General features: G+C 37.2%; 1 protein-coding gene across 3 annotated transcripts in view; it reads right to left on the bottom strand.

Annotated features, from left to right (window-relative positions):
- The window catches only part of LOC131165551 (uncharacterized), a 47,004-nt gene that overhangs the window by 11,820 nt on the left and 8,815 nt on the right, over positions 1–26,369 (bottom strand). For 2 of the 3 annotated variants that reach the window (XM_058123464.1, XM_058123465.1), the window contains 9 exons: positions 25,992–26,249; positions 24,863–24,928; positions 24,253–24,432; positions 21,269–21,320; positions 20,907–21,188; positions 19,068–19,178; positions 18,069–18,260; positions 4,310–4,585; positions 1,300–1,923 (listed from right to left, as the gene is read on the bottom strand). In XM_058123464.1, the coding sequence (XP_057979447.1) occupies positions 1,300–1,923; positions 4,310–4,585; positions 18,069–18,260; positions 19,068–19,178; positions 20,907–21,188; positions 21,269–21,320; positions 24,253–24,432; positions 24,863–24,928; positions 25,992–26,249 (2,041 nt within the window). Of the gene's footprint in view, positions 1–1,299; positions 1,924–4,309; positions 4,586–18,068; positions 18,261–19,067; positions 19,179–20,906; positions 21,189–21,268; positions 21,321–24,252; positions 24,433–24,862; positions 24,929–25,987; positions 26,250–26,369 lie in introns of all 3 variants that reach the window. The other variant, XM_058123462.1, reaches the window with a different exon arrangement.

Genomic DNA, 26,369 nt, shown 5'->3' with positions numbered 1-26,369 from the left:
TTGACTTGGAGAAAGCATATGATGAGTACCTAGAGAAGTTCTTTGGTGGGTTTTAGATAAGAAGGGAGTATGCAGCAGATATACTGATGTTATTAAGGATATGAGTAACAACTAGTGTTAGGTTTGTAGGAGGAGAGTCTAAAGAATTTCCAATCACAATAGGCATACATCAACGCTCTACTTTGATCCCCTACTGTTTGCTGTAGTGATTGACGAACTACTAGGAATATTCAAAATGAGATCCCATGGTGTATGCTGTTTGCAGATGATATTATTTTGATTGATGAAAGTAAGAAGGGGGGGGGGGGATTTCAGTTAGAACTTTGGAGAACAACCTTAGAGTTTGAAGGCTTTAGGATAAGTAGAAACAAGATATGAAGATAACATATATGAAATGTAATTTCAGCCATTTAAGGAGGAATATAGAATATAAGATTAAAATTGATAATCAAGAAATCAACAACACTAGTTGGGTAAAATGGGGGACAACTTCAAGAGTGTTGTGCAATCGTAGAATGCCATTAAAATTAAAAGGAAAGTTTTATAGGATGACTATAAGACCAAACATGCTATATGGATTAGAATGTTGGACAACTAAGAAACAACATATTCAAAAAGTAAACGTGTCCAAAATGGCATGTCAAGGTCGTATAACATAAAGGATAAATTAATAAAGGGACATATTTGCAATAAGTTAGGCACAGCATTGGTATAAGGGACAACTTAGATGGTTTGCATATTTAAAACACAGACCAAGTTATGCACCATAGCACCAGTAAGGAGGAACGAGCTAGTTATTTTTAATAGTACTAGAAGAAGGAGGGATAGACCTAAAATAACTTGGAATGAGGTAGTGAGGAAAGATTTAACAACTCTTAAGTTAGTCGAAGAAAATTCCCTTGATCGAGTGAATTGACAGAAAATGATTCATATACCCAACCCCACCTAATGGGACTTAAGGATTGTTATTGTTGTTGATTTCTTGGGTCTAATAAAGAAGATCACAATTTCTTTACCTTTCCCCCACCCTCCCTACAAAAACAAGACCAACAGATTATTCATGTTCAAGTAAATTTTCTTTGTAAAACACTAAATTGCAAATAACTCAATGAGTTTCTTCTCAGATCATAAAATAAAAAAAATAAAATAAATAACAGCAAGTCCATGTGATCAAGTAAATTCTACATCTTAGAAGAATCCACAGCAGGTCAAACCTCCCTGCTTTCATGTAACACATTTTATACTGGAAATCATCCTAGCAGCCTGAACAGGATCTAGGTTCTAAAAACAGTAAAATACCTTTAAAATAATCATGCGATCTGTTTCATTTATCTGGGCCACCAATGACAAAGCACTGCTCATAATGTCAATCACTGCATTTGCTTTCTCGAGGCGACTATCTGTGTTAACATGTCCAACTACTTCTTCGCTACTACTTGTATGCTGTAGCTCTTTCTCATCTAACAAAAATTTAGATCGCATGAGAAGCCTCTCTAGCACAAATAGGAAGCCCCATCTGATCAAGTTGTGTTTTGACTTCAAAAGCCCACACAAAAGACAAATGGATAAAGGAATATCAGAAGCAACTGAAGAATCATGAACCCCAGCTCGGGTAATTTGTTGCTGCAAGTTTTTGATATTTGACCATATAGTTGCTTTTCTTTCTTCACTAATTTCAGCAATGAGTAAATCACCCAACCAGATGCATGCATTCTGACGGCAAGGATTTCTTTCTGAATGAAGAAGAGAATGTAAAGTAGCCCATGAGAGCTTTGCCTTCATGCCAAAACTGCTTCCCAAATCTTCAATGTGACTCAAAAACTTGCAAGATTTTGTTATCTCTATCATATGTGAGAACTCTTTATCTAAATGAGTAAATGAACTTATAATTGAATCAAGCTTCCCAGTAATCTTCTCCAGGAGCTGCACAGACAACTGAACTTCAGATAGCAGCAAAATTAATGAAACTGTAGCTAATTGACTTTTAATAAAACATTTCCAAGCATGAATTATAAAGTTCATATAACTGGTAAGAAATAAATCCACAGCCACAAGCCAGAATTATCACTGTGAAACTTAAAACAAGAAGTAGAAAAAGATCTGTGCAATCAAAATGATAAAACAGGGAAAATAAAAATAACAGCTAGTCCCAAGGTTTCATAACTAATTTTCATGATAATAAAAAGTTATGCTAAAACTATGTTCATGCTTGAGTGTTGTGAATATGGTCATACTGCAAGCACATTAGCTACTTGATGTTGATGCTTCGCTTTAGTTTTAGTTATCTTATATGGTCAAGTCAAGCTTCCCTTCAGTTTTAGTTTTCTGAGGTGATTTTGAACAAAAGTTGGTTAGCACAATTGAGAAAGCCTTTTCTGTATTTGGGAGTTCCCTTTCGGGGTTACTTTTATAATCTTTACATATATATCTATTTTTACTTTTATGATATTTACTTGAATGTAGGCAACAAATTGGGCCAACCCATAATTTGTTTGTGTCTACCTTATCTCCTTTACTGTTATGGTCCTTATCACTAGTGTGAGACAACTTTATTTTTTGTCATTGAATTCGAATTGCACTGGCCATTGTTTAATTTTTTGTATCAACACAATTCACATCCGCTCCCCTTGCAGCAAGCTTCCTAGGCTGCTAGCTAGATCAGCAATAATCATAAAAGTTAATGCTCTTACAAAAGTGGGAGGATGTGGATCCATTCACCACCCACCCCCCCTCCCCGTGGAAAAAAAAAAAAAGGAAAAGAAAATCTCTTACACTAAACAGTCTAATTACAACAGATGAATTATGTTAAGACGGGAATAGGCAGAAAGGTCAGCCTTTCTTGGTTATATGCTGATGTGTACACGTAGGTAGCATTAGTTTGATCTAAATAGAGATGTTTGATATCAAACATACTCCCATCTGATTTGGTACATGAAAAAAATAGTCTCTTTTTCATTTTTACTTATTATGAAAAATGAAAATGACAAAAAAAATACCCAAATGAAATATATATTCACAGGGTTAAAATTGGAAAATAACACATTCAGATATTAGATACCAAATAGTTAGGATAATTTCATATTCAAATTCAGTGATTGATTTAAGTTGTAAATCAAAACCGATTCTTAGAAACATCTTTGAATTCAATATCAGCACTTGGCACCGAATTTTAACGAAATGCCCACATAGTCATTGTTCATGTTTGTGCAAAGATTGCATGTTTAGGAGTGAGTCAAGTCATCTTGTGAGCTATTCCGACTTGACTTGTATATCTTCACTCAACCCAATTCTACTCAAATTCAAGTTAAGTTTAAGCTACTCAGGTAGCTTGACAAGTCAAATCAAGTTCTGAAATACTGCTTGCGAGTCTAATCGAGCTTACTAGAGCTTTGGTAATTTTATTATATATTCATACATATACTTAATATTATATGCATGCATTTATTATTGTTTTATAATTAAATTGAGCTTAATCAAGTCGAGCTTAAATTTTAAAAACTTGTAGTTGAGTCAATCTTGAGTTTTAGCAACTTTGATATCAATCGAGTATGAGTTGAGCTTCGAGCTCTTCAAAGTCAAGCTGAGTCTGAGCATCCCATGTGTTGACTCAACTCGAATACCCGTATGAGTGTTTATTATTTATTTATTTATTCGATAGAAATGAAAAGGTCCAGACAACCAGGCCTACACACAACCAGGTCCTAATCCATTACATAGCTTGGATTATTGGAAAATGGAAGGTTAAAGCTAGGCACGTGAAATACACATTCACACACACACACACCATACATGTATAAAAGGGTTTGAACACTAACACTGATGTGTTTACATGCCTAGAGGCATCTTGACATTTTTTCTATGAAAAAAAAATAATGTGCCTCCAAATGACAGTAGCAAGCATATATTTATTCTTGTATGCTGTTCTTCATGGCCATTTGTTTACTATCAAAGCTAAAATCAGAAGTGCAGTGTTCATCAATTCAAAAATAAAGCTGGATACTTGAGGTCATCACATTTCCAGAGAGTAGTGTCACAAGCACAAACATGCAGAGATGCAGCTTTAGGAGTGGAATTTGATTCTCCCACTTTTCCATAGTTCCGTCAAGAATAAATGTCAATTTTATCAGATGAAGCATATTATAGGCTATAGCAAACTCCCTACCACAATTTTGAACTATCAAACTACATTTATTTATTTTTAGGAGCACATAGACCTTTCAAAAAGCATACTAATATAACTCCTTCCAAGAGAGTATAGGAAACATGCACAAGCACAGATGTGCGAAAACACAAACATTTCGAACATTACCATATTTAGGCGTTCACTGTTTGGATATCTAGACAATGTGTTTGAAATTGATCTTCTTAAAATTTCTCCAATGCCTTCCACCCCAAGCTTAACAGAAATATAAAAAGCTTCTGGTGCATCTACAAGTTTAAGCAGTGTAGCAATCGGTTGAATCTCATCATCGCTATATTCAGAGACTCCAGTAGCCATGCACGCCTCATTTATTTGATGCAAAACATAGTCAAAAAGAACCAGATAAAGATTTCTCCTTTCCTCCCTTGAATTTGCAAGAGAATACTGCATTGGAAAACATCTAAAATTACAAAAGCAACTTCACAGACAACTATAAACATTTCGAGAATGAGCATACAATATTTTTCCACAAAATTTCATAAACACAAACACCTTGAAACTATTTTTTTAACAGCTAAACATACAAACAGGATGAATTCAAAAATATAATACATAAATATCCATGAAAAATGACCAAAATGTCTCTGTTAAATTATTATACCCATCATATGACAATTAGAACATAGTAAATGAAATAAAGTTACAGAAAATCACATAAACATCTTACAGTTCAACATTGGCTAAAAAACCATTAAAAGAAGATGCACATAAATCAATGGTTTTCTTAAGAATATGTTGCAACCAGTAAACGGAAAAATGAAGCCTAAATAACATTCTTGAAGTGTAGGACCTATACTCCTCATCGTATATTCTTTCTTTTCTAATGAAATCATCTTTTTCTTTTCTTTTAAAAAAAAAAAAAAAAAAGACATAAAAGGAATTGTAAAAAAAAAGAAAAAAGAGAGAGATACAGCAAGGAGGTGCTTGAATTGTTTCAATTGTTTGCCTGCCATAACTTGTGTCTATTCCATCAGACCTAAGCTCCTGCATTTATTTTTTTTGGGCTGAATGAATGCTATGAAGTTTTTGTTCAATATTCATCAAGATTGGCAACTTGATTTTTGTTTAATCAGATGACTGCTCAATCTGCTTGATAACAAATCCACACTTCTCAACCCATGCCCATCTGTTTTAAGGGTAGGACAGGCAGATTAGGTTGAGATTTTCAACAACATGGGTTGGTGGTCAGCTAGAGCCATTTGAGGGCACAAAGGTAGGAAACTATGAGAATAATTAGGCATTGCAATGAGGTATGACATGACTATTGTTGTTGTTGTTACAAAAGTGAAAAATATTCATTAGCAAGCATCAAGGGGATGCTGACCCATGTACAAGACCAAAATCATTCACTCAACAACAAGACAAAGGCTTTTCTGATATAAAGATCATCTATGACATTCTTCAACGCCCAAAGCGTTTTTCTGATCTAAAGAATATCTATGACATTCTTCAACACCCAAAGGCTTTTCTGATCACTGCCTTCTCTGTGTGTGCGTGTGCGTGTTTCATCATAACTAAGTTTTCATGTCAAATTTCCCTCTTTTTCTGGATTTATGATTTGCCCGCCTTATTTGGTTTCTTTTCTATCAGATCTAAGTTTCTGTGTGTGTGTGTATGTTTTTTGGGGGGAGGGGGTTCCTGGATTTATGATTGCCCGCCTTATTTGGTTTCTTTTCTATCAGATCTAAGTTTCTGTGTGTGTGTGTGTGTGTGTGTGTGTTTTGGGGGGAGGGGGTTCCTGAATCTATGATTGCTTTGAATTATTCTTCCAATATTCACCAAGGTTTACGGCTTTTTTTATTTATTTAATTTTTTGTTTAATCAGACGACTGCCCAATCCGCCTAATAAAAAACAAACTCTTTTCAACCCAACCCCATCACTTTTAGGGGTTGGCAGTAGGACCAGTTTAGGATTTTCAAAAACCAACAACATTTCATCGTAGGGTTTAGTCCAAAACTGAACCCACCTGACCCATTAATCCCCATTTAAGGACTTTATACCCAAGATACACGTGAAATTACCAAAATTTGACTGAAAGACCTCCCAAATAATAATCAAAGTACATAAAGGAACTAAACAAGACTCCTGTGTAATCTACAATTTATAGTAAATCTTAAAATTACCAGAATAATCCCAGTGCAAGGTGACCCTGCTTTTCAGGGAAAGAAGGGGTAAAGAAAATTCCTTGAGCCAATGTTCAAGTACTATGTGCTACGGCACTGAATTAACCCATGCCATAGTCTTTTGTGACCATTGATTAGGTAAGCAATGAATTTATATTCTATGTGATTTTGGTTTCTGGATACCAGATATGGGATCTTAACCCAATCATGTCTTTTGGTTTAAAAGGGGGCAATAGGGGTTTATGGTTCACATCCTGTGTTTACACTCAGAAAATTCAAAACATGATCTCAAAAGCTTCAATAGTAAATAAAAATAAGATAACGAGTACCTTACATATTGTCAAAATCAGTCCAGCATCAAATAAAGACCATGATTCAAGATTTTCTTGACATCTAACATTGATTTTGCCTGACCTCTTGGAAGTTTCTACTTTATAGCATCAACCCCATTATTTACATACTTAATTACCACTATACACTTCCTTGCTGCCCCCTTCTTTCCAGAATTTACCAAAAAACTGCCCCGGCTACCCCAATCACAAGCCTTCTCAAACTCAATAAAGCCACACAAAAATCCCTCTTCTTGTTCTTAAAATATTTCCATTAATCTTCTCAAGAGATATATGGGCAATGTCCCCAGCATAAAACCAAGCTGATTTTCAGACATACTCATTTCCTGTCTTATACTAGTAATATTTATTCGATCACGATATCCAAATTTCAACAAGGATGCCACGTTATATTTCATCTATTTTGGTGCAGATTTGACCTCATGGCATTTATTTTTTTTGAACATAGGTCCAAGTTTAGGCATTTTCCCAAGTAGTTGATTTTATGTATAGGCCTTCAAGGGGTGCTATGTGTAAAGATTTCAGCCCAATTCTGGTGTTGTATTATCCGTTTTGGCCAATCAGTCTCAGTTTTGCCCCATAAAAGGCGCCTTTCAAGTCTAAAACGGTGAAACCTACTTCATCCTTATATGGCCTATATTTTCTAGTACACACCCAATGTTGTGATTATTACAATTTTACCCATCTGATCTTTGATGCCACTGCAAGGCCTCTTGCTTTCGAATTTCACCAGGTTAAGATATGAAATGAGTGGCTATCACATTGTTCGTCTTCACCACAAATTTGTATCCCAATAGATACTTCAATAGTGGAGCTAATCCTAAGGCAGTGTACCGCTAGTACCTCTCTCGTGTGAAGTAGTTCCATTCTACATCTCTTAGTTTCAACCTTCAAAAGCAACTACTTGTCCCTCGTGCAAGAGAACTCCAAGCGAATTCAGAAGCAGTATTTGAAATTCAAAGGACTTGGTCACATTCGAGAGAACAGATATATTTTCTGATTGAGATCATCAGAAGTTGTCAAACAAAATTGAGACCAATGTTTTAAAAGGCTAAATCAAGGCTCGCCTTGAGGCTTGCCTTAAGGCAAGGCAAGCCTAAAATGCCTTGAGGCTCAATCTAAAATACCAAATCCCAAAAAGGCAAACGCATTACACGCTGAAGCTTACGCATTTGTACAAAAAGGCACGCCTTTTGCGCCTTTTCACTTGAGAGTAACGCATTTTGGGTGTGCAATTCTCAAGTAAGATTTGGTTAGAAAATATTGATTCCATGTTTATATAAAAGGAATGATATAACATGAGTTCATTTCTAAAACTCTTGAACCTCAACCTTTTCAAAAAAATTGAGTTGTATCTTAGGTCTTGAAAAATAATTTGAACTTTGTAATGTTATAACTATCTCTTGTCATGATTTATGTAATGAATTTAAGCAATTTTTTTTTAATGGCCAACAAGTAGTTTGCAAATTATATTTGATTTTTTTTATTTACATTATATTTGTGATTTTCTTAATATTTTCTTTATTATTAAAATATATAACTTATTTACGTATTTTTATCTAAAAAATAAAATCTCAAAAGGCTTACGCCCCAACGCCTTAAGGCTTACGCCTCACCTCTTAAGGGTTAGAGCGCCCCGTCTTATGCCTTAGCTTTTTAAAACATTGATTGAGACCAAAACACTTTTGGTCCTTTTTTGAGAGATATGTTAAAAACACAGTTCTTTTTCTAGAATATACATTTCTCAAATTTAGCAAGTTTGAGGAAGGATCATAGTTCGCTCGCTTATAGAGGTGGACCACCCTAACAAGGATGTCCGAGACTAGATGAGACTGAGAAAGCCAATCATGATCACCTGACATTTACTAGGGAGATGTCATATAATGACAGAGTAAGTTTCAACATCATGAGAAGCCTTGGTCGAAACCATGACAACAAACGGGCCAAAGCAAACAATACCTTACTAAAATTGGAATGAGACACTTAAACTATGCACGGTCACACTAGTCCTCACCATGCATGAGTTGAAATAAATGGGCCCCATACGCATGTGCATTTGGTGGAGATTGCACAATCATAACAGATATGACTATGCTTGGTGTTAGGGAGTGACAATGTAATGGGGAAAAGGGGGAGAGAGATACTACTCTAATTGTATTCTCCAGAGATTTAGAATGAATCTACGATTATATGTGTTAACATTTGTATGGTTATTCTCTTGGAACTGAATAATACAACAAGTCCTTTTCATTATAGTGTTTTGTTGCCATGGATTGTGATATACCTGATTGTTGTAGTCTTATTCTGTGTATGTGAATATCTTGCTCATGTGATATCATATTGTTCCTTGTTTCTCTTGAGTATTGAGACTCACCTGGTGCTCGTGCTTGCAAGCTTGAACGGGTGATTATTGGCTAACTCGTTGGGGGAGAGCTCTCAACGAGTGCCGCGACCCTTACTTGAGTCCTATTTTGGGGGTCCGTCACAGTTGGTATCAGTATCAGAGCACAGTGTGTGCGAGCACCATAAGTGGTAACATGAGAAACAAGTCTGGAAAAGTAGAGCGCATTGAGGCGCTTGAGACAAAACTTGTAACCTTGGAGACAACGTGCTATGAACTCCAAGGGTTGGTGGCAAAATTAATAAAGGAGAAAGACGTGCCAATAGAGCTTGAGGCCGCCGAAGAAAACCCTAGAGGAAATCTCTATGGGGTATCACAATTTGAGGGGAGAATTGAGGAACTTGAAAAATTCATTCCACGTGTAAAATCCCTGGAGAAAAGGCCAATAAAGCTTGAGGCCTTCCATAGGAGTATTGAGCTGTTGGAAGCTTTTGAGAATAGGCTGGAACATATTGAGGGCATATTGCCATCTCTAACATCCCAACGGGGAGAGCCAATAGAGCTTGAGACCTCCTTACGGGAGCTAACGGATAATTTCGATTTCCATGCAGAAAATGTGAAGGAGTCCATCAGTGCTTTAATGGAAAATTTGAAGGAGATGGGCAATGTCTAGAGTACTGTGGACCAGGTTTAGAGGGATTTACAAGAGATGACAGTGAAAGTGAATGCAGTGACGCAGATAGCCCGAAGGCCGCATGCAGAACCAAGTGAGGGTATTCGATTAAAGGTACCAGAACCTAAAAGTTTTGGGGGTACTCGAAATGAAAAGGAACTGGACAATTTCTTCTTTGATATGGAGCACTACTTCATGTGTTCACGAGCTGATCTGGAGGCAGATCGAGTAAATATGGCAACCGTATACCTTGTTGGGGATGCTAAATTGTGGTGGAGAACTAAATGGAATGATATCCAGCACAATAAATGCGTCATTAATACCTGGGAGGGGTTGAAATAGGCATTGAAAACCCAATTCTATCCAGAAAATGTAGAGTACATAGCACGGTGTAAAGTAATGGAATAGCAACAGACCAGCTCAATAAGGAGTTATGTACGGGAATATCAAGCCTTGATGTTAGACATCATAGACATGACCGAATCAGATAGGCTATTTCATTTTCTCCAGGGTTTGAAGAAATAGCCGAAGAATGAACTATGCTGTCAAGGAGCTAGTGACCTATCTTCCACCCTTGCCGCTACGGAACGGTTGGATGATTTTTCAGATAATTCTGGAAAGCGAAATTTCCCAATGTCTGCCAATAATGATTTCAGGCCCAATAAAATGTATAAGCCCACAAATAGGGGAAGGGACAAGGAAATAAATAATTCTTGGAAAGATAGAAGAGCGCCCATGACTAAGGAGTGGAGGGGCGGTCGAACAGGTGGTGGGGAGCATCGGTTGCCGGTCTCGTGTTTCCTTTGCATGGGACCACATCGAGTGGCGGAGTGCCCTAAAGAAAAGGCTTTGAATGCTCTAAAGGCCCTTTGAGGGGAAACCGAAACCCCGACAGCAACCCCAGAAGAAAAACAGAATATGGTGGGAGCATTGAGATTTTTGGGGGCATTAGAACGCCAAGTAGTTACCAACAAGTCTCAAGAAAAGGGCTTAATGTACGTTGATCTACTTCTGAATGGAAAGAAAATCAAGGTCATGATTGATACAGGGGTCACCCATAATTTCATTGCTGATACAGAAGCTCAGCGGTTAGAATTACAAGTAGACAAGGATGTGAGAAAGTTGAAAGCAGTAAATTTTGAAGCGTTAACCACAGTGGGAGTGGCACCTAAAGTAGCCTGCCAAATGGGATTGTGGTCTAGAACAATTGATTTCTTGGTGGCACCCCTCGATGATTTTGATATAGTATTGGGGATGGATTTTCTTAAAGTGACACGCTCAATGCCGATCCCAACTGCGGGTTGCCTTGTGATAATGGGAGATACACCATGTGCGGTTCCCGTAGCCTACAACACTTTCGATGAGAGGAAGTTACTTTCAGCCCTCCAGTTCGAGAAAGGAGTAAAAAGGGGAGAACCTTCTTTCGTGATTCTACCGGTAGTTTCAGAAAATGAAGAAATAGACAACTATTCGGTTGAAATTAAGGAAGGAGGTAATCCCAGAACAGCTACCCAGGGTTTTACCACATCGACGACAAATTGACCACGAAATTGAGCTTTTGCCAGAGGTAAAACCGCCAGCACGTTCCCCTTATCAAATGGCGCCGCCTAAGTTAGCTAAACTTAGAAGGCAATTAAATGATCTAATAGCAATAGGATTCATCCGCCCATCAAAAGCACATTTTGGGGCCCCAATGTTATTCCAGAAGAAACAAAATGGAAGTTTGCGTTTGTGTGTAGATTATCAAGCTCTTAATAAGGTGACGGTTCGCAACAAGTATCCCATTCCGTTGATTGCCGATATTTTTTACCAGTTAAGTACGACTAAATATTTCACTAAACTGGACTTGAGATCGGGCACCAAGTGCGCATTGTAGAGGGAGATGAACCTAAGACCACTTATGTCATCCGGTGTGGAGCCTTTGAATTCCTTGTCATGCCTTTTGGGTTAACAAATGCACCTGCTACCTTTCGTACTTTAATGAATCAGGTTTTTCGAGACTACCTTGATCAATTTGTAGTCCTTTACCTTAATGACATAGTGGTTTTCAGCGCATTCTTAGCAAAGCATAAAGATCACCTTCAGCAGGTCTTTCTAAAACTCAGAGAAAATCAGTTATATGTAAAAGGGAAGAAGTATGCTTTCGCTCAAAAGCGTATTAAATTCTTAGGGCATATCATTGAAGAGGGTCAAATACGGATGGATTCAGCAAAGGTACAAACCATCAATGAATGGCGAGCACCTACATCTGTTAGAGAACTGCGATCCTTCTTGGGGCTAGCCAACTACTATCGAGAGTTTATAGAGGGGTACTCTAGAAGAGTTGTGTCGTTAACAAATTTATTGAGAAAATGGGTACCATGGGGGTGGTCAAAAGAATGTCAAACAGCATTTGTTGTATTAAAGGAAAAGATTGTAAGAGATCCTGTGCTAATCCTTCCTGATGTGACAAAGTCATTTGAAGTACAAGCAGACGCCTCAGACTTTGCATTAGGGGGAGTTCTTTTGCAGGAAGGGCATCCAATTGCTTTTGAAAGTAGAAAATTAACGGTGCCGAATGAAACTATACAGCACTGGAAAATGAGCTTCTTGCTGTGGTACACTGTCTTCAGGTGTGGAGGCACTATCTCTTGGGGTCCAAATTTGTGGTAAAAACCGATAATATGGCAGTTACTCGCTTCTTGTCACAACCAGGACTAACCTCAAAACAAGCCTGTTGGCAGGAAAAGGTAGCTGAATTTAATTTTGATTTTGAATACAAGGTAGGGAAGACAAATGAAGTGGCCGATGCTTTAAGCAGAAAAACCGAATTGGTAGCAATGAAACTCATAAGTTATATATCAACTAGGAGGGTGGCGTTACCTTTGAAAGATCTTATCAGGGAATATTTAAGTACAGACCAGCAGGCGCAGACATTGAGCAAATTGATAGAAGAAAGGAAGACATGACAATTCTGGATAGAAAATAAGCTAATAATGACTAAAGGCAGGAGAGTCTATGTGCCATGATACATTGTGGACTGGACATCCCGGATGGCGAAGAACTCATGCATTGATTACATATGGATACTATTGGCCGAATATGCAAGATGATGTGATGAGTTATACCAACACTTGCTTGATCTGTCAACAAGACAAAGTAGAAAGAAAGAAGACTTCAGGTCTGTTGGAGCCATTGCTCGTACCTGCAAGCCCATAGGAGAGTGTCTCTTTGGACTTCATTTCCTCATTGCCAAAAGTAAAGGAGTATGACACAATTCTGGTGGTGATAGATCGGTTTTCAAAGTATGCAACTTTCGTACCAATTTCAAAGCCATGTTCAGCAGAGAAGACAGCTTAGCTATTCTTCAAGCATGTGGTGAAATATTGTGGTGTTCTAGAACGCCTAATCAGTGATAGGGATGTCAAATTCACTGGGGGATTTTGGGGTGAACTTTTTCGCTTGATGGGTTCAAACCTTAATCTGTCCACCAGCCACCACCCGCAGACAGATGGTCAAACCGAACATTTTAATGGGATGCTGGAAGAATACTTGCGACATTTTGTAAACTCAAATCAGAAAAATTGGGTTGCTTTACTAGACACAACACAATTCTGTTTTAACTCTATGAAATCTTTTACGACTAATAAAAGCCCTTTTGAGATTGTGACAGGTCAACAACCAACTCTCCCGCACACTCTGGATGGTTCATACAAAGGAAATTTCCCGAAAGCATACCAATTCACAAAGAATTGGTTGCAAAACATCGAAGTCACTTGAGCTCAGTTAGAAAAAGCATTGAAACGCATGAAGAAATGGGCTGACAAAGGGCAACGACCACAACAATTTGAAACTGAAGATCTGGTTCTTGTAAAAGTGCCACTAGAGACATTTCGATTTCTTCGCGGTAAGGATAAAAGGCTTTTACACCGTTACGAAGGTCCAATCAAAGTGATCAAGAAGGCGGGGCATGCATCTTATTGACTTGAACAACCAGAGTGGATGAAGAGCCACAAACGACTAGTCCATCCAGTGTTTCACGTAAGCAACCTAAAGTCATTCCACACAAATGAAGCAGAGCCGCACCGACAAAAGATAAGGAGATCAACAATTTCCAGAAGGCAGATTGTAAACAAAGATGTTCAGGAGATCCTTGCAAACAGAGTCGTCAATGAAGAAGGTCGTCAACAACAACAATATTCGGTTCAGTGGATGGGGCAGGGAGAAGAAGAGAACAATTGGGAAAAGGCAGAAAACCTTCAGCATGCCAAACAAAATATTGAAGATTTCAGAAATTCGAAGAAAATGACACCAGCTTCAACATTAGCAGAGTGAAGAGGCCTTCTACAACACATCGATGAGGACGTCGATAAAATGAGTGGGGGAGGATGTTAGGGAGTGACAATGTAATGGGGAAAAGGGGGAGAGTGATACTGCTCTAATTGTATTCTCCAGGGATTTAGAATGAATCTACGATTATATGTGTTAACGTTTATATGGTTATTCTCTTGGAACTGAATAATACAAGTAGTCCTTTTCATTATGGTGTTTTGTTGCCATGGATTGTGATATACCTGATTGTTGTAGCCTTATTCTGTGTATGCGAATATCTTGCTCGTGTGATATCATATTGTTCCTTGTTTCTCTTGAGTATTGAGACTCACCTGGTGCTCATGCCTACAGGCTTGAACGGGTGATTATTGGCTAACTCGTTGGGGAGAGCTTTCAACGAGTGCCGCACGACCCTTACTTGAGTCCTATTTTGGGGGTCCATGACACTTGACATTTATCTTATGCCTTCTGCTTGGTTCACATTAAATAGCTTGTTAAAATAATTTCTTATATCTTCTTCTTTTGTTAACACACTTTTACTCTCACTTTTTACACAATTAGCATCACCTTATGCATTTAATATTACCTAAATCATTACTCTATATCTAGTCCTGACTAGAGTTGCAAACAAGTTGAGCTGACTGAGCTTTAACATGTGTACAATCAACTTGGTAGTCTAGTAGCTTGGCTTGGGCTTGACTCAGAACCAACTCAGAAATCTAGGCTCAAGCTAGGCTCGGAAGTAAGAATGCAAGCTCAAGCTTGAGCTAAGGCTTGGGCTCACTTTTTGCAATACTTTGAATTTGTTAATTAAACTGTTTTTCAAAAAAAAATAAAAAATTTGTCATCCTGATTTTAAATAATAATAATAAAATTATATTTTTTTACTTCATATGATTACAAAATGCACTTACTGTTGCTATAATTTAAGAAAAAACAAAATTAGTACAAATGCCGAGCAAACAACTATATCAATTTATATTTTAATAAATTCCCAAACCTCTATACAAATAAGCATGTTCTTAAAAAACCCAAACAAAACATTTACATCTAGAAAAACACATGAAAAATATATATATATAATTTTTAAAATAATAATAATTTTTTTATAAAAAAAATGTATTAGAATGATAGAGAAGTTACAACAATAGGGGACAAGAAGTCTGCCCAAAGAAAATAAAGATAAAATTAAATTAAATAAATACATAATAAAATAAAAAATTAACCAAGAAATCCCCTCTTCAATCCTTTTCCATCATAATTCACAGAACACATCAAGTTAGCCAACTCCCTCTAACCCTTGCTAGCCTTGTTTTTGCCCCCATCAAAGCACACTTCATTTGCTCCTGGATCACCAAATTTAAATCCAATTTATCCATAAGATCTTCAGTTTTTTAATCCTTCCTTGGGATCTCCCTATGCTGGTGTAGGAAAAATACCATCCTTGCATCGCAATTCATTATACAGACCATCGTCTTCAAAAATAGAAATCCACTCCGATCCTTCCAACGGGGATGGGTCTACGTATGATAAATCCCCTAGAACATCACAGGAATCAGAAACATATCCATATTGTTCCGTCTCATCCTCAACACTATCATTATCTGATAGGGGCCACCCCTGCCCCACAAAAAATCTCACTGCCTCCTTTCCTTCGTTAGTCTGTTACAAGAATTACCCATCTTCTTAGCTTATACATCTTCCTCAATAGTAAATTTCTCTTTAAAATCTTTGGCCCATCTCGCCAGAGTGCTCTCTTTTCTCTTCGTACAACTTCCTCATTTCTGCACCTATCAGAGCAACCTTCCAGCAAGCAAACATCTTGCGACCATTAGATTTATCTAAGTTCAGACCTAAATTATCAAATTTCCTCCCCACCCAAAACATCATCTTCATTAGCCTTGGCAGCACCAACCTCCTGTCCCACTGAAGAACTAGAATCATCAACCACTTCGACATTTTTGGTTTTATCATCTTTGTGGCCAAGATACTTTTCTGAGGGCAAGCTACTGTGCCCTAATCAGCAACTAGATTTGTTGCATTTGTGTCTATGAAAGCTGGAGAAAGGCTTTGGACTTTGTTAATAGATGAGGGAGAATCCATCTTCCTTGTATTCTACGTCCGAGAATTTAGACTAGGGAATTGGCCTGCCCATTAACAAGATCCATCATGGGGTCAGCTGATTAGCCCTTTTCCTTATAATGAGCCCAAAGAGGTAAGCCATCCTTAACATCCAAAACAGAGCCCAAAGTATTATGAGCCTGTTCAGTTAAGTGGCCCAACTTAACTAAGGGTGCTCCTCCTTTTTCAATAATCCAGCCCAAAGCCAACACCAAGAATAAATGACCCACCCCAGATTTCTTTGCTTCCACTCCCCAAGCATAACCCTATCTGCCTTGGCTAGAATAGCGTCATCCTCCAAAATCCTAGCCACCTTAACAATATGAGCAATCCCAGTTGCCTTAACAGTATGCTCATACGATTCCAATCACGCATTCAACTGCAGCTCGCCCCATACCGAGAACACAGCTCCTCTTTCCTATGGTTGGGTTCTACTCATGCATCCTTCTCCCTCACCTGCCTTCCCTTCCATCACCACCCGACTTCACAATCTCGGAGAGAAAGCTCAGGCTTTGCCAACCAACCCCAAATACTTCCCCACTCTCGTCCACCTACCTAATTGCCATCTAATACTGCAAATTTCCCATACGAACATTATGAGCACCCCTTTCCAACTGAACAAAATCTGCTAGACAATTGGCAAACCAAAGAACTGTCTCTTTCAAGAGTTTAACCCACCTAACTGAAGAATTATTACTCACGAACATGCACAGAAAATAAATCTCCCCCACCTTGTCCAATCTCATATCAAAGGTATTTTCTTCAATCTAAATCGATCATTCTACCATCACCTGCTATTTTTGAAACGATAGAGAAGTTCATGAGAGAGAGAGAGAGAGAGAGAGGGGGGGGGGGGAGAACGGCCATTCCTCTGCATTCTTTGCCACAATTTTTTTTCCAAGAAAAACAAGGTTAAGAAAAATATTACTTGTAAGGTCATATGATTCACACTGAAGAAAATGTTGGTGAGGGGTTATAGTGATGATCTAAGTCTATATTGACAAATATCATGTCTTCCTCTCCATCTTTAATGCCCGATTGAGTATTACCTTTGGCTTTGCTAAAAGCATCTTTTGTGTCTTTTCTTGCCTTATCATCTATTTAATCTTTTCCTCATTTCTACACACTGTTTTGCAGCACTATCTTTTGTTTTAGCTAGCTACATGGACATCATCATCCCTTCCAGAAACTCCTTACTTGGGACCTCCCTTGCAATTCTTCTAATATAACTAGTCACTTCTTGTATAAAGGGTTAGTGCTTTCAGTTCTTCCACTATCCAATTTCCTTCTTCCATGATTTTATCTTTAAATTTTATTACGTTCTCCTCTGCAAAGTTCCACCACCTAGTCTGGTAATGAATCACGAACGCCAATATATCAGCAGAAGATTTAATTAGAGAGACCCAAAAAAGTGTCCGTAAACGTGCAACTCCTGCATAACACGCCCCCAGCAGGTGGCATTTTTTATTTCCTTTTTCTGTTTTTCTATTGATTGGAGAGTGATGTTTGAGAAAGAAAATCTGGTTGATGCACAGAGAAAGTTAAAAAAAAAGTAGGTTCCAATCTTAAACCTATAATTACTCTGTTACTCCAAATATTTCGCTTGGTCTTCATGAATATCAAAGGCAAGGAAAAATACCATTAAACCATTCTCCTCCCAATAGTCATATAAATGCACAGAAATTTGACCAAGTAAAAATAACCAGAATGGAATTCTTAAGAATGGAAACTTGAGGTTAAATGAAAAAGAAAGTTATATGGGCCAAAACAGTTTTTGTTAAAAAATTTTAAGCAGCACAATTAATGTGGAAATTCTCTGAGACTCTAGCCAACCAGGCAACATAAAATTTTTATAGAGTCAAATCACCTTTCACAACAGCTAGAGACAATAACAATTGATGCAAATATAATGTTAAATTCATGTTATCAAGAAAATGATTTGCTTACCTCAAAAAATATAAACTCAATTCCCCCAATCAGATCGACCTGGTCAACAAGAAATATTGGGGTACTTGAAACAGCAAGGGCAGGTCCATCAGCAACTTGATAAAACATATTTGTTAACATGCAAATGAGTTTGCAATGAACTACTTCTGCCCAAGAATTCTTCCTGCTAATCTCCAAAAGTGTCTTAATAACCTGCAAATAGATGATGAACAATTTAGATCAAACCTGAGATTTATAAAGAACGCTGTAATAAGGCTTGCTAAAATAGTAGAGTAGAAAAGAACTTTAACAGGTCAGACATAGCACTACATAATTACACATACAGAAGTTCAGAAATTAGATTTGGGTAGTAATGATATCCAAATGCCGAAGAGGCTTGTTCAGAGAAATCAATAGATTAGAAAAAAGAGCTAAAATTTCTGATAAACTCTGTCAAATGGGGATGAGTTATGAAAATTGAAAGTTAACGTGCAAAAATAAAGAGAATATTATTTTTGGTCCTTCCCAACTAAATTTGATTGCCAACCTCAATTAGCAAAATTAAGCCCCTCTGGTTCTAAAAAAGAGGCTTAAAAGATGCAATGAGCCATGTCAATGGCTATATGTTCTAAACTCAGTCAAATGGGGATGAGTTATGAAAATTGAAAGCTAACATGCAAAAATAAAGAGAACTTTATTTTTGGTTCTTCTCAACTAATTTTGATTGCCAACATCAATTAGCAAAACTAAGCCCCTCTAGGTCTTAAAAAAAGAGACTTAAAAGATGCAATGAGCCATGTCAATGGCTATATGTTCTTTTCATCAAGAACTTTACGTGGTTTTCTAATTGATAAAAGTCAAATTGCAACATGCGCCAAGAGAAAAATGGGCATGTCACTATCGCCATCAAGAACTAACTTCCCATGTTGAAGGATTCTCCCTCGTTGGAGCAGCAAATGTACAGAACAATAAATTCACGGGGAAATGAAAAAATAAATAGAAGGCAAGGAAACCACTCACCCTTATATCAAGACCTTTCAGTCTGTTCCTCCAAATTTTGCCTCTATCACAGACAAAATAGAGTAAACAGCTAAAGGCAGATGCCCAAACAGATTCTTCCTTCTCTTCTTTCTGTAAAAATAAATAAATAAATAAATAACAGCGGAAAATGTTATTGCAATGCTAAGTCATACATAAAGAAGAGAAGAGGCATACCTATTTGCTAAATGAACTAACAAAAATGATGAATATTTGACAACAGATATTATCAAAAGTATTTATTTGAAATAAAAAAAAAAAACCTAAAACACAAATAGCTTACAAAGTAATTATTATTAGAGCCCATTCATTTTCCGTCAAGAAGACATTCCAGCATTCAACCTTTAATAATGCACTTCAAATATGTTTAGCAAAGATAAAATACAGCAAGCTAGATTCAAATATGTTCTATCAGATTTAATTCCAAATTCTAAAAACAGGGATCCAATTTTTATCTGTTATCAGACATGTCGGTCCATGTTTAATCCAAGGTCCATGTGGAAACTTTAATACAAAACAAATCACAAGTTAAATTATATAAAACATGACATGAGTATTTTGAGATCTTTAAATTTGTTGAAGATGGGATTTTTTTTTGCTGGGGCACAGTATTCCAAGTAAGATGGCAAGATACTAAGACAGCATCAGGAGGTGGAGCTTGGGTAGAAAGCATGGTGTGGACTATAAAAGCAGGGGATTAGAAATAGAAGCACAGAGTGAGAATCCCAATTCTATGTCTAGGATGATGGATGTGATGATGCTTGATTCATTAAAGAGGTGCTTGAGCCCTCTCAAGGCTTATAAGAGGCATAAATTATCCTATATAGTAGGCACCTACCCTAGTGGGGCAAGGGTTCAAATACACTGCACCTATAACCACTGTATGCATAAGCATCACTGTTTTGGCATAAATGACATTGTGCATGCCACTAGTCACAATGAAGCAAGCGCTACTATCCCCATGGCTAGCTTCAGGCATGATACCTTGGTGGGAAAAAGTTTTGGGTATTTTCTGTTGGTGGTTCTTTATTCATTTTTTTTTTTATGGGGCCATGGGGAAGGGGGAGGAGGTGTCAGCTTGTGCTCATTCCAGCCGCCAGTTGTTTCTCCAAGCCATCCCAAGGGCAATTAATGCTTATGAGCTACCTAACCTACCAACACATGCCAAACTCAAAGAACTGAACTCAGCAACCTTGGTCATTCCAAAAAGCTTCCCCAGCCTACCAACTAAATGACATAAGCAGTGTCATTGCAGTGTCGCATGCCTCTGGGTATCTGCCCTTATTTAGGTCAGTGGCATCCACCTTGATACAAATAGTAAAGGACAGCATTCCACATGCCCTAGATGGGGCTCTCACAAACAGACACATGAAGCCTACCAGTCTTTGTCGGGCATCTCACCACACAACAAGGTCGGGGGGGGGGGGGGCTCAAGATCCATTTAGCAACGTAGATGCCATTCAGCACACAACTAAAACAATATGAAATATATCCTTATCCTGAATACACCTTCAAATTTATAAACACCATTAAAAATTTTAGTCATATCTCCCCTTTTCTTTATGTTTTTTCTTCAAAAATTTGAGCATTGCTCTTTAAGTAGGTTTTTTTTTCCTGACTTCTTTTTAGGGTTTTTTTTTGGGTGAGGGGGGGGGGGGGGAGAGAGAGAGAGAGAGAGTTGTTGCTACAAAACAAAGTTATTATCAGTTCTATTTTTTATTCTTCAACCAATTTCTCTATCTGCACAGAAATAAAATAAATTCAAAGGTTAAAATACTTTGTCTAAGGTTGAAAAGCTCAAATATGACAGATTAGTTGTACCTGAACAAGAAGAAGAAGAATCTCATAAAGAATGCCTAAAATCCAAAACTCAAATTTATCAATAGCTGAGGAAGCTTCTATCTTGAAGGAGTCTGTGTTTCTCTGTTGTCGTGTACCAAATTGAGACTCATTGTCAAAATATAACTCTTGAGAGTACTCTTCATCAATTGTGGAAGTATCATCAACAATTATTGGTTCCAACAGGTGAGCATGAACCCCAAGGTTCAGAATTAAATCAAAAGCACGAGCCCTAGAAGCTGATCTCGGGGAGCTAATCATTTCCTGAAAGACAACATCATAGAGAATAAGTATCTTTCAATGTATTATCATCAGGAGAAATAAATATGTAATTGACGCAGCACCTCAAGCATAGACAGAGTGAGAGGAGCAGCGATCCCAGAATCCAGAACATACCTACAAAAAAACTATTTTGATCACCTCATCCCATGATTGATTTAGAAATGTGTTTGAAAGAGAACAAATAACATCATCCAAAGGACAAGAATACGCGGGGATGATGAGGAATTCTATCTTGCTTCAAAGACGATTATACAAAGCAGCACTTGTTTGATCAATAAACTTCTTTTGGTTTTATGGTCTATTAATTATATGGATCATACAACATAATGGAATACCCATAACCACAAATTTTGACTGAGAATAGAAATTTTGAAAAAAAATTTCTAGAACTTCTCACATGATCTATATCCTAATGTCTCTCCCAAGAATATGCCAATCCATAAGGATAAAAAATAGCCAGCCTCCATGCCAGAGACAAGTTTATTTTCAACAAAAAATAACATAACTTACTGAAACAAAGGTTAGCCAAGATTGAAACATTCAATATCACAGAATATCAAAGAAATTATTAATCTTATAACTTAATGGTCGAGCAGAAATTGGCATTACAAATAAGTAATGAAACACACATTACCTCAATCTTTTGATAGTGATTTAAGAGTTTTATTTTAATATAGGAGTAAGTAAGAATGTTAATTCTACCTTCTATCACTCTTGTGCCCAAGAAGGATCGATGTTTACATGCTAGGGATTATAGGCTAATCAGCTTGGTGACCGGTTATTTAATATTCTAACAAAGATTTTATCCCAACGAATCTGGAATCTGTGCGGTGTTGAGTAGGACTACTATTTCATCTCCCAGGCAGTATTTGTGGGAATGTAGTAGGGCATATGAGGAGTAGGAGGCATGAGATTGTTTTTGAGTTGGATCTTGAGAAGGCCTATGGTAGAGCCAATTGGGGTTTTTGGGTCTCAAGTAAGAAGGGCTTTTGGGATAGGTGGAGACAGTGGATTAGAGGTTGATTTTACTATTCTACATTTTCAGTGATTGAAAATGGTCAACCTCAAACTTATTATTTGGCATTGAGGGGTTTGTGTTAAGGTGATACTCTGACCCTCTCTCGTATACTTTAGTGGTTGACTCCTTGAGTGGGATGTTATCTAGGTGTGAGGATTGGTGTGCATATAGAGGAGGTTGTTGTTTCCCATCTCCAATTTACTGATGATGCTATTCTGTTTTTGGAATGTGGGTTAGGGAAACTGGGGGTTTTAAGAATGTTTCAACAGTTCTACAGATTTTAGATCATCATGGGGTTCAATATTAATGTCTAAGTCTAGTTTGGCTAGAATTTTTTAGCGCAGAAGGAATTTCGAGCAATGCTTTGTTAGCTGACTGTAGAGTGCAGGAGTGACCTTTGGCTACATAGGTCTTCTTTTGGGTGATATCCTCCCCCTACCTTTTTTAGGTATCTTGTTGAAGAGTGACTGACCATGAGTGGCTGAAAAAATAGAAGTTTATGAGAGATTTTCTTTGTTGGGGGTAGGGTTTGGGTAGGAAAGATCATTTAGTAAGCTGGGACAATTTGAAAAAGACAAAATCTAAGGGATGATTTGGGATTGGGAGCTTAGTGCACGAGAACGTCCCTTTAGAAGAAAATGATTGGGGAGTTTTCTTTTAGAAACTGAATCCTTTGGCATAAGGTAATCAAAAGTAAATATAGCCTCCATACGAATGGTTGGGATGCTAAGGTGGGGGGTAATGTTTCCCATGCTAGTCCTTGGAAATTTCTTATTCAAATTTATCCCACCTTTATCTCTTTAACTCAGTGCATGAGCGATGGTTCTAAAAAATTTGGTTTTGGGAGGATTTGTGGATAGGAATACTCCTCTTCATGTTCCATGACTGCATAATCCTTCCACCATTAATGCTCCTATATTCATTTCTATAGTCTAAATGATTCTTAAAATTCTTGTAGTCTTTTTTAGTTCTTTTGTAACCTTAAACCACACAGAGGTAGGGAAGTTTACATCTTTGAGCTCTATCCCAATTCATGTCGGTTGCTCCTTTCCTTGGACAAGAGATTGTGGTTTTTTGATAGTTCAGGTTCTTTTCCCTAAAATACTTCTATTCCTATCTTATTCAAACTCTGACTGGCAGTCCTTCCTCACTGAAAATTTTTATTTGGAAGGAGAAGATTCCTTCTAACGTTAAAGCTTTTGTTTTTGCAAGATTTTGATTGGGATAAACACCTGTTATTGTTTACGAAAGAGAAGGCTTAATAAAGCTTTGTCGCCTGATGTGTCTTAAATGCAAGAAAAGCAGTGAGACTACTGCCCATCTTTTTCTACACTGTCCCCATGTTCGGAGATTGTGGAATATTCTTTTCCCCATGTCCCAAGGATTCTGGAGTTGTTTCTCATGACATCTTGGAGATTATATAATTTTATGCATTGCAGTCTATTGGCTATCATGTGGTGCTTTTGGCTAGAAAGGAACTCAAGGATATTTCAGAAAAAGGCTCCCCCTCTTCACTTGCTTTGGTATAAAGTGCTCATTTTTGCCTCACGTTGGTCGTCTATGCTGGTGGTCTTCCAGGAGTTCCTTTGAGTCTATTTGTGAGTGATTGGGCATTTTGTTTCATTAATTGTTCATTCCGTTGCTTTTCTTTGTTTGCTTATGGGTGGATTTCTTGTCCTTTATCTTGTATATGTTCTCATTTATTAATATAATTTTCTTTCTAAAAAAAATAGTAAGTGATAAAATATCAAGGAGATTATGTTAGAATAAACAAAGTCTCCAAAAAACCCAAAATCAAGACAACATAAAGAAACTAGTTGGGGAGAAGCAAGATGTTTCCAAGCCTCCACTTAATAAACAGTAGTTATAATGAGCAGAATATTGGATAGCACATAACAAAATACAAATACCATGAAAAGAGTATTGAATAACAGGTAGTTTATACACACACGGGTAGAGAGAGGTCACAAATATGCCATTCAAGAATGAGACCAAAGGATACCAGCAAACAGCGGCATCAAAACATACATGTCAATAACAAGTTTGATAAGGACGCTCACAGCCACATCCATCGACGGCTTTCCACTGCTATTATTCAATCTGGATGAAACTGTCATGAGATTAGAATTTGATGAATATGTTTCTGAGCAAACTGCAGCAATAACCTCGCACACCTCCGCAGGATTCAATCGCAAAGGTTGTTGTTCGCTGATCAACAACAAAACATTTGATGAGATGAAAATGTGTAAGTGAGAGAGATATCAATCATGAAAACTGATAAGTTTTTCAATCATGAATGCAACTTCAACCACACGAATCACACCAGTTGACAAACTAACCATCATGGTGCAATAACAGACGAGGATAAACAAAATTGAATGGAAAATTATGGATAGTAAAATGGAGTTTCTCATAAGAAGATATCTAAAATCACAAGAAACAGAAACTCCAAAAAATTAAATAGAGAAAAAGTAAAATAAAAAATGTCAATACACAATCAGGCTGGTGATAGAACCAAACAGTGTGCTACTACCAATAGCATAAGATTGATTCTCATTAACTAACATGTGAGTCCTATGCAATATTAGACAAACATGTAAAATAACTATTCAAAAAACATCAGGATCACAATTTGTACCTGTAATGACGATACTGGAACAGGGGCCGCGCACGTGGGCGGAATGTACTAACAAGAGAATCCTCCCTGAAAAACAATAAGTTAGTTGCAATAAATTTGCATGAAACTGAGCATTAAAGTTTAAAACCATGAATAATTAAAAAGCTGTGGTTTTAAAGCCTTTTTTTTTATCTCAGACAACTCACCATAAACCAATTCACTCAATAGAGTTCAACTCAAAAGTATGAAACCTTGATAACACATGCATGCAGATAAAAAACATACAAAAAAATCTATTGTCTGAACATAAAACCTATTCGATAGTAAGGAAAATTTATGCATGACTGCGCACACAAAACTCTATTGTGCTATGTACTTATGCAATCATAAAATCCCTTAAAGGTTGAAAAATCTAACTGTTTTATGAAAGTTTTATAAGACGCCTATGACCAGATGAGGTGTGCCATGGGTATGATAATAGTCAAGAGCAGAGACACAGAACTATTTTAAATGAACTCTGAGCACCCACATGGGATGCACAACAATAAAGAAATCATTAAAATGGTGTGCCTTTTTCATCATCAAATACTAGTATACGGTAACATTTACAATATCCCTACAATATTTCCTATTAGTACAAATCCTGTCTACTGCACTTCATTTTATCATAATGGAAACATGAACGTCACATGGAAACATATATCATTTACATAACAGACAAAGATGCAGGCACGTTGACAGTTGCCAACTTGCATAGAAGTCTCAAATAACAGCAAGCCAGCCTAACATGCTCAATAAGTGAGTATGGTTCAAAAACTTGGGACCACCCCAACTGAAACCAGATATCAAAATTCAACAATAAATTAATCAGATTAGGCATTGAAAAGATCGACCAACATTATCCAAACCCAAATGCAATCCAATGCATGTTAAGTCGCTTTGAAACCACAATTGTTACTTATAGAAGGCAACCTATGTCAAGAAAATTTTAATGAAGAACAAAAGAAAGCAGTTATCACACTAAAACCTGAAGGTCACATGTTTTTTATAAAAAAAAATATGGAATTGATTTTAGAGCAAAAAATGAAACTAAATAATTTAAAATGAAGTGAGAGTCGTAAAAGCAACAATTTGAGCAAGAAGAACATGCCATATTTGATGAGGGGCTTGTTTACTGCGTTTAGAAGCTGTTATTGCTCTCAAATGAGGGCGAGCAGAGGCAGAATTGGTAGCTGTTGTGACAGAAGAAGGCTGCAACATTTGATCAAGATAAGGCATATCAGCACTTCCACAATGTTGCCAAGGCTGACCTTTCATTTTTGCTTCCATGTCTCCTACAAGTAAAGCTGCAGCACCTACTTCAAGGAAATTATGCGTACTCATGTCTTGGGGATTCAAAACACAGTCACTGCATCATATTACATGTCATTTCAGGTTTCTAAGCAAAAGAGTGAACCACAGGACCACATAAACCCATATCAAACTTCGAACTGAAAAACCATTACTACCTAGAAAGTGAAAAGGCACA

The sequence above is a fragment of the Malania oleifera genome, chromosome 10 (assembly GCF_029873635.1).
Source record: "Malania oleifera isolate guangnan ecotype guangnan chromosome 10, ASM2987363v1, whole genome shotgun sequence".
Classification (NCBI taxonomy): domain Eukaryota; kingdom Viridiplantae; phylum Streptophyta; class Magnoliopsida; order Santalales; family Ximeniaceae; genus Malania; species Malania oleifera.
Note: the sequence above shows the minus strand (reverse complement) of the source record. Positions and strands in the feature narration are given on the sequence as shown.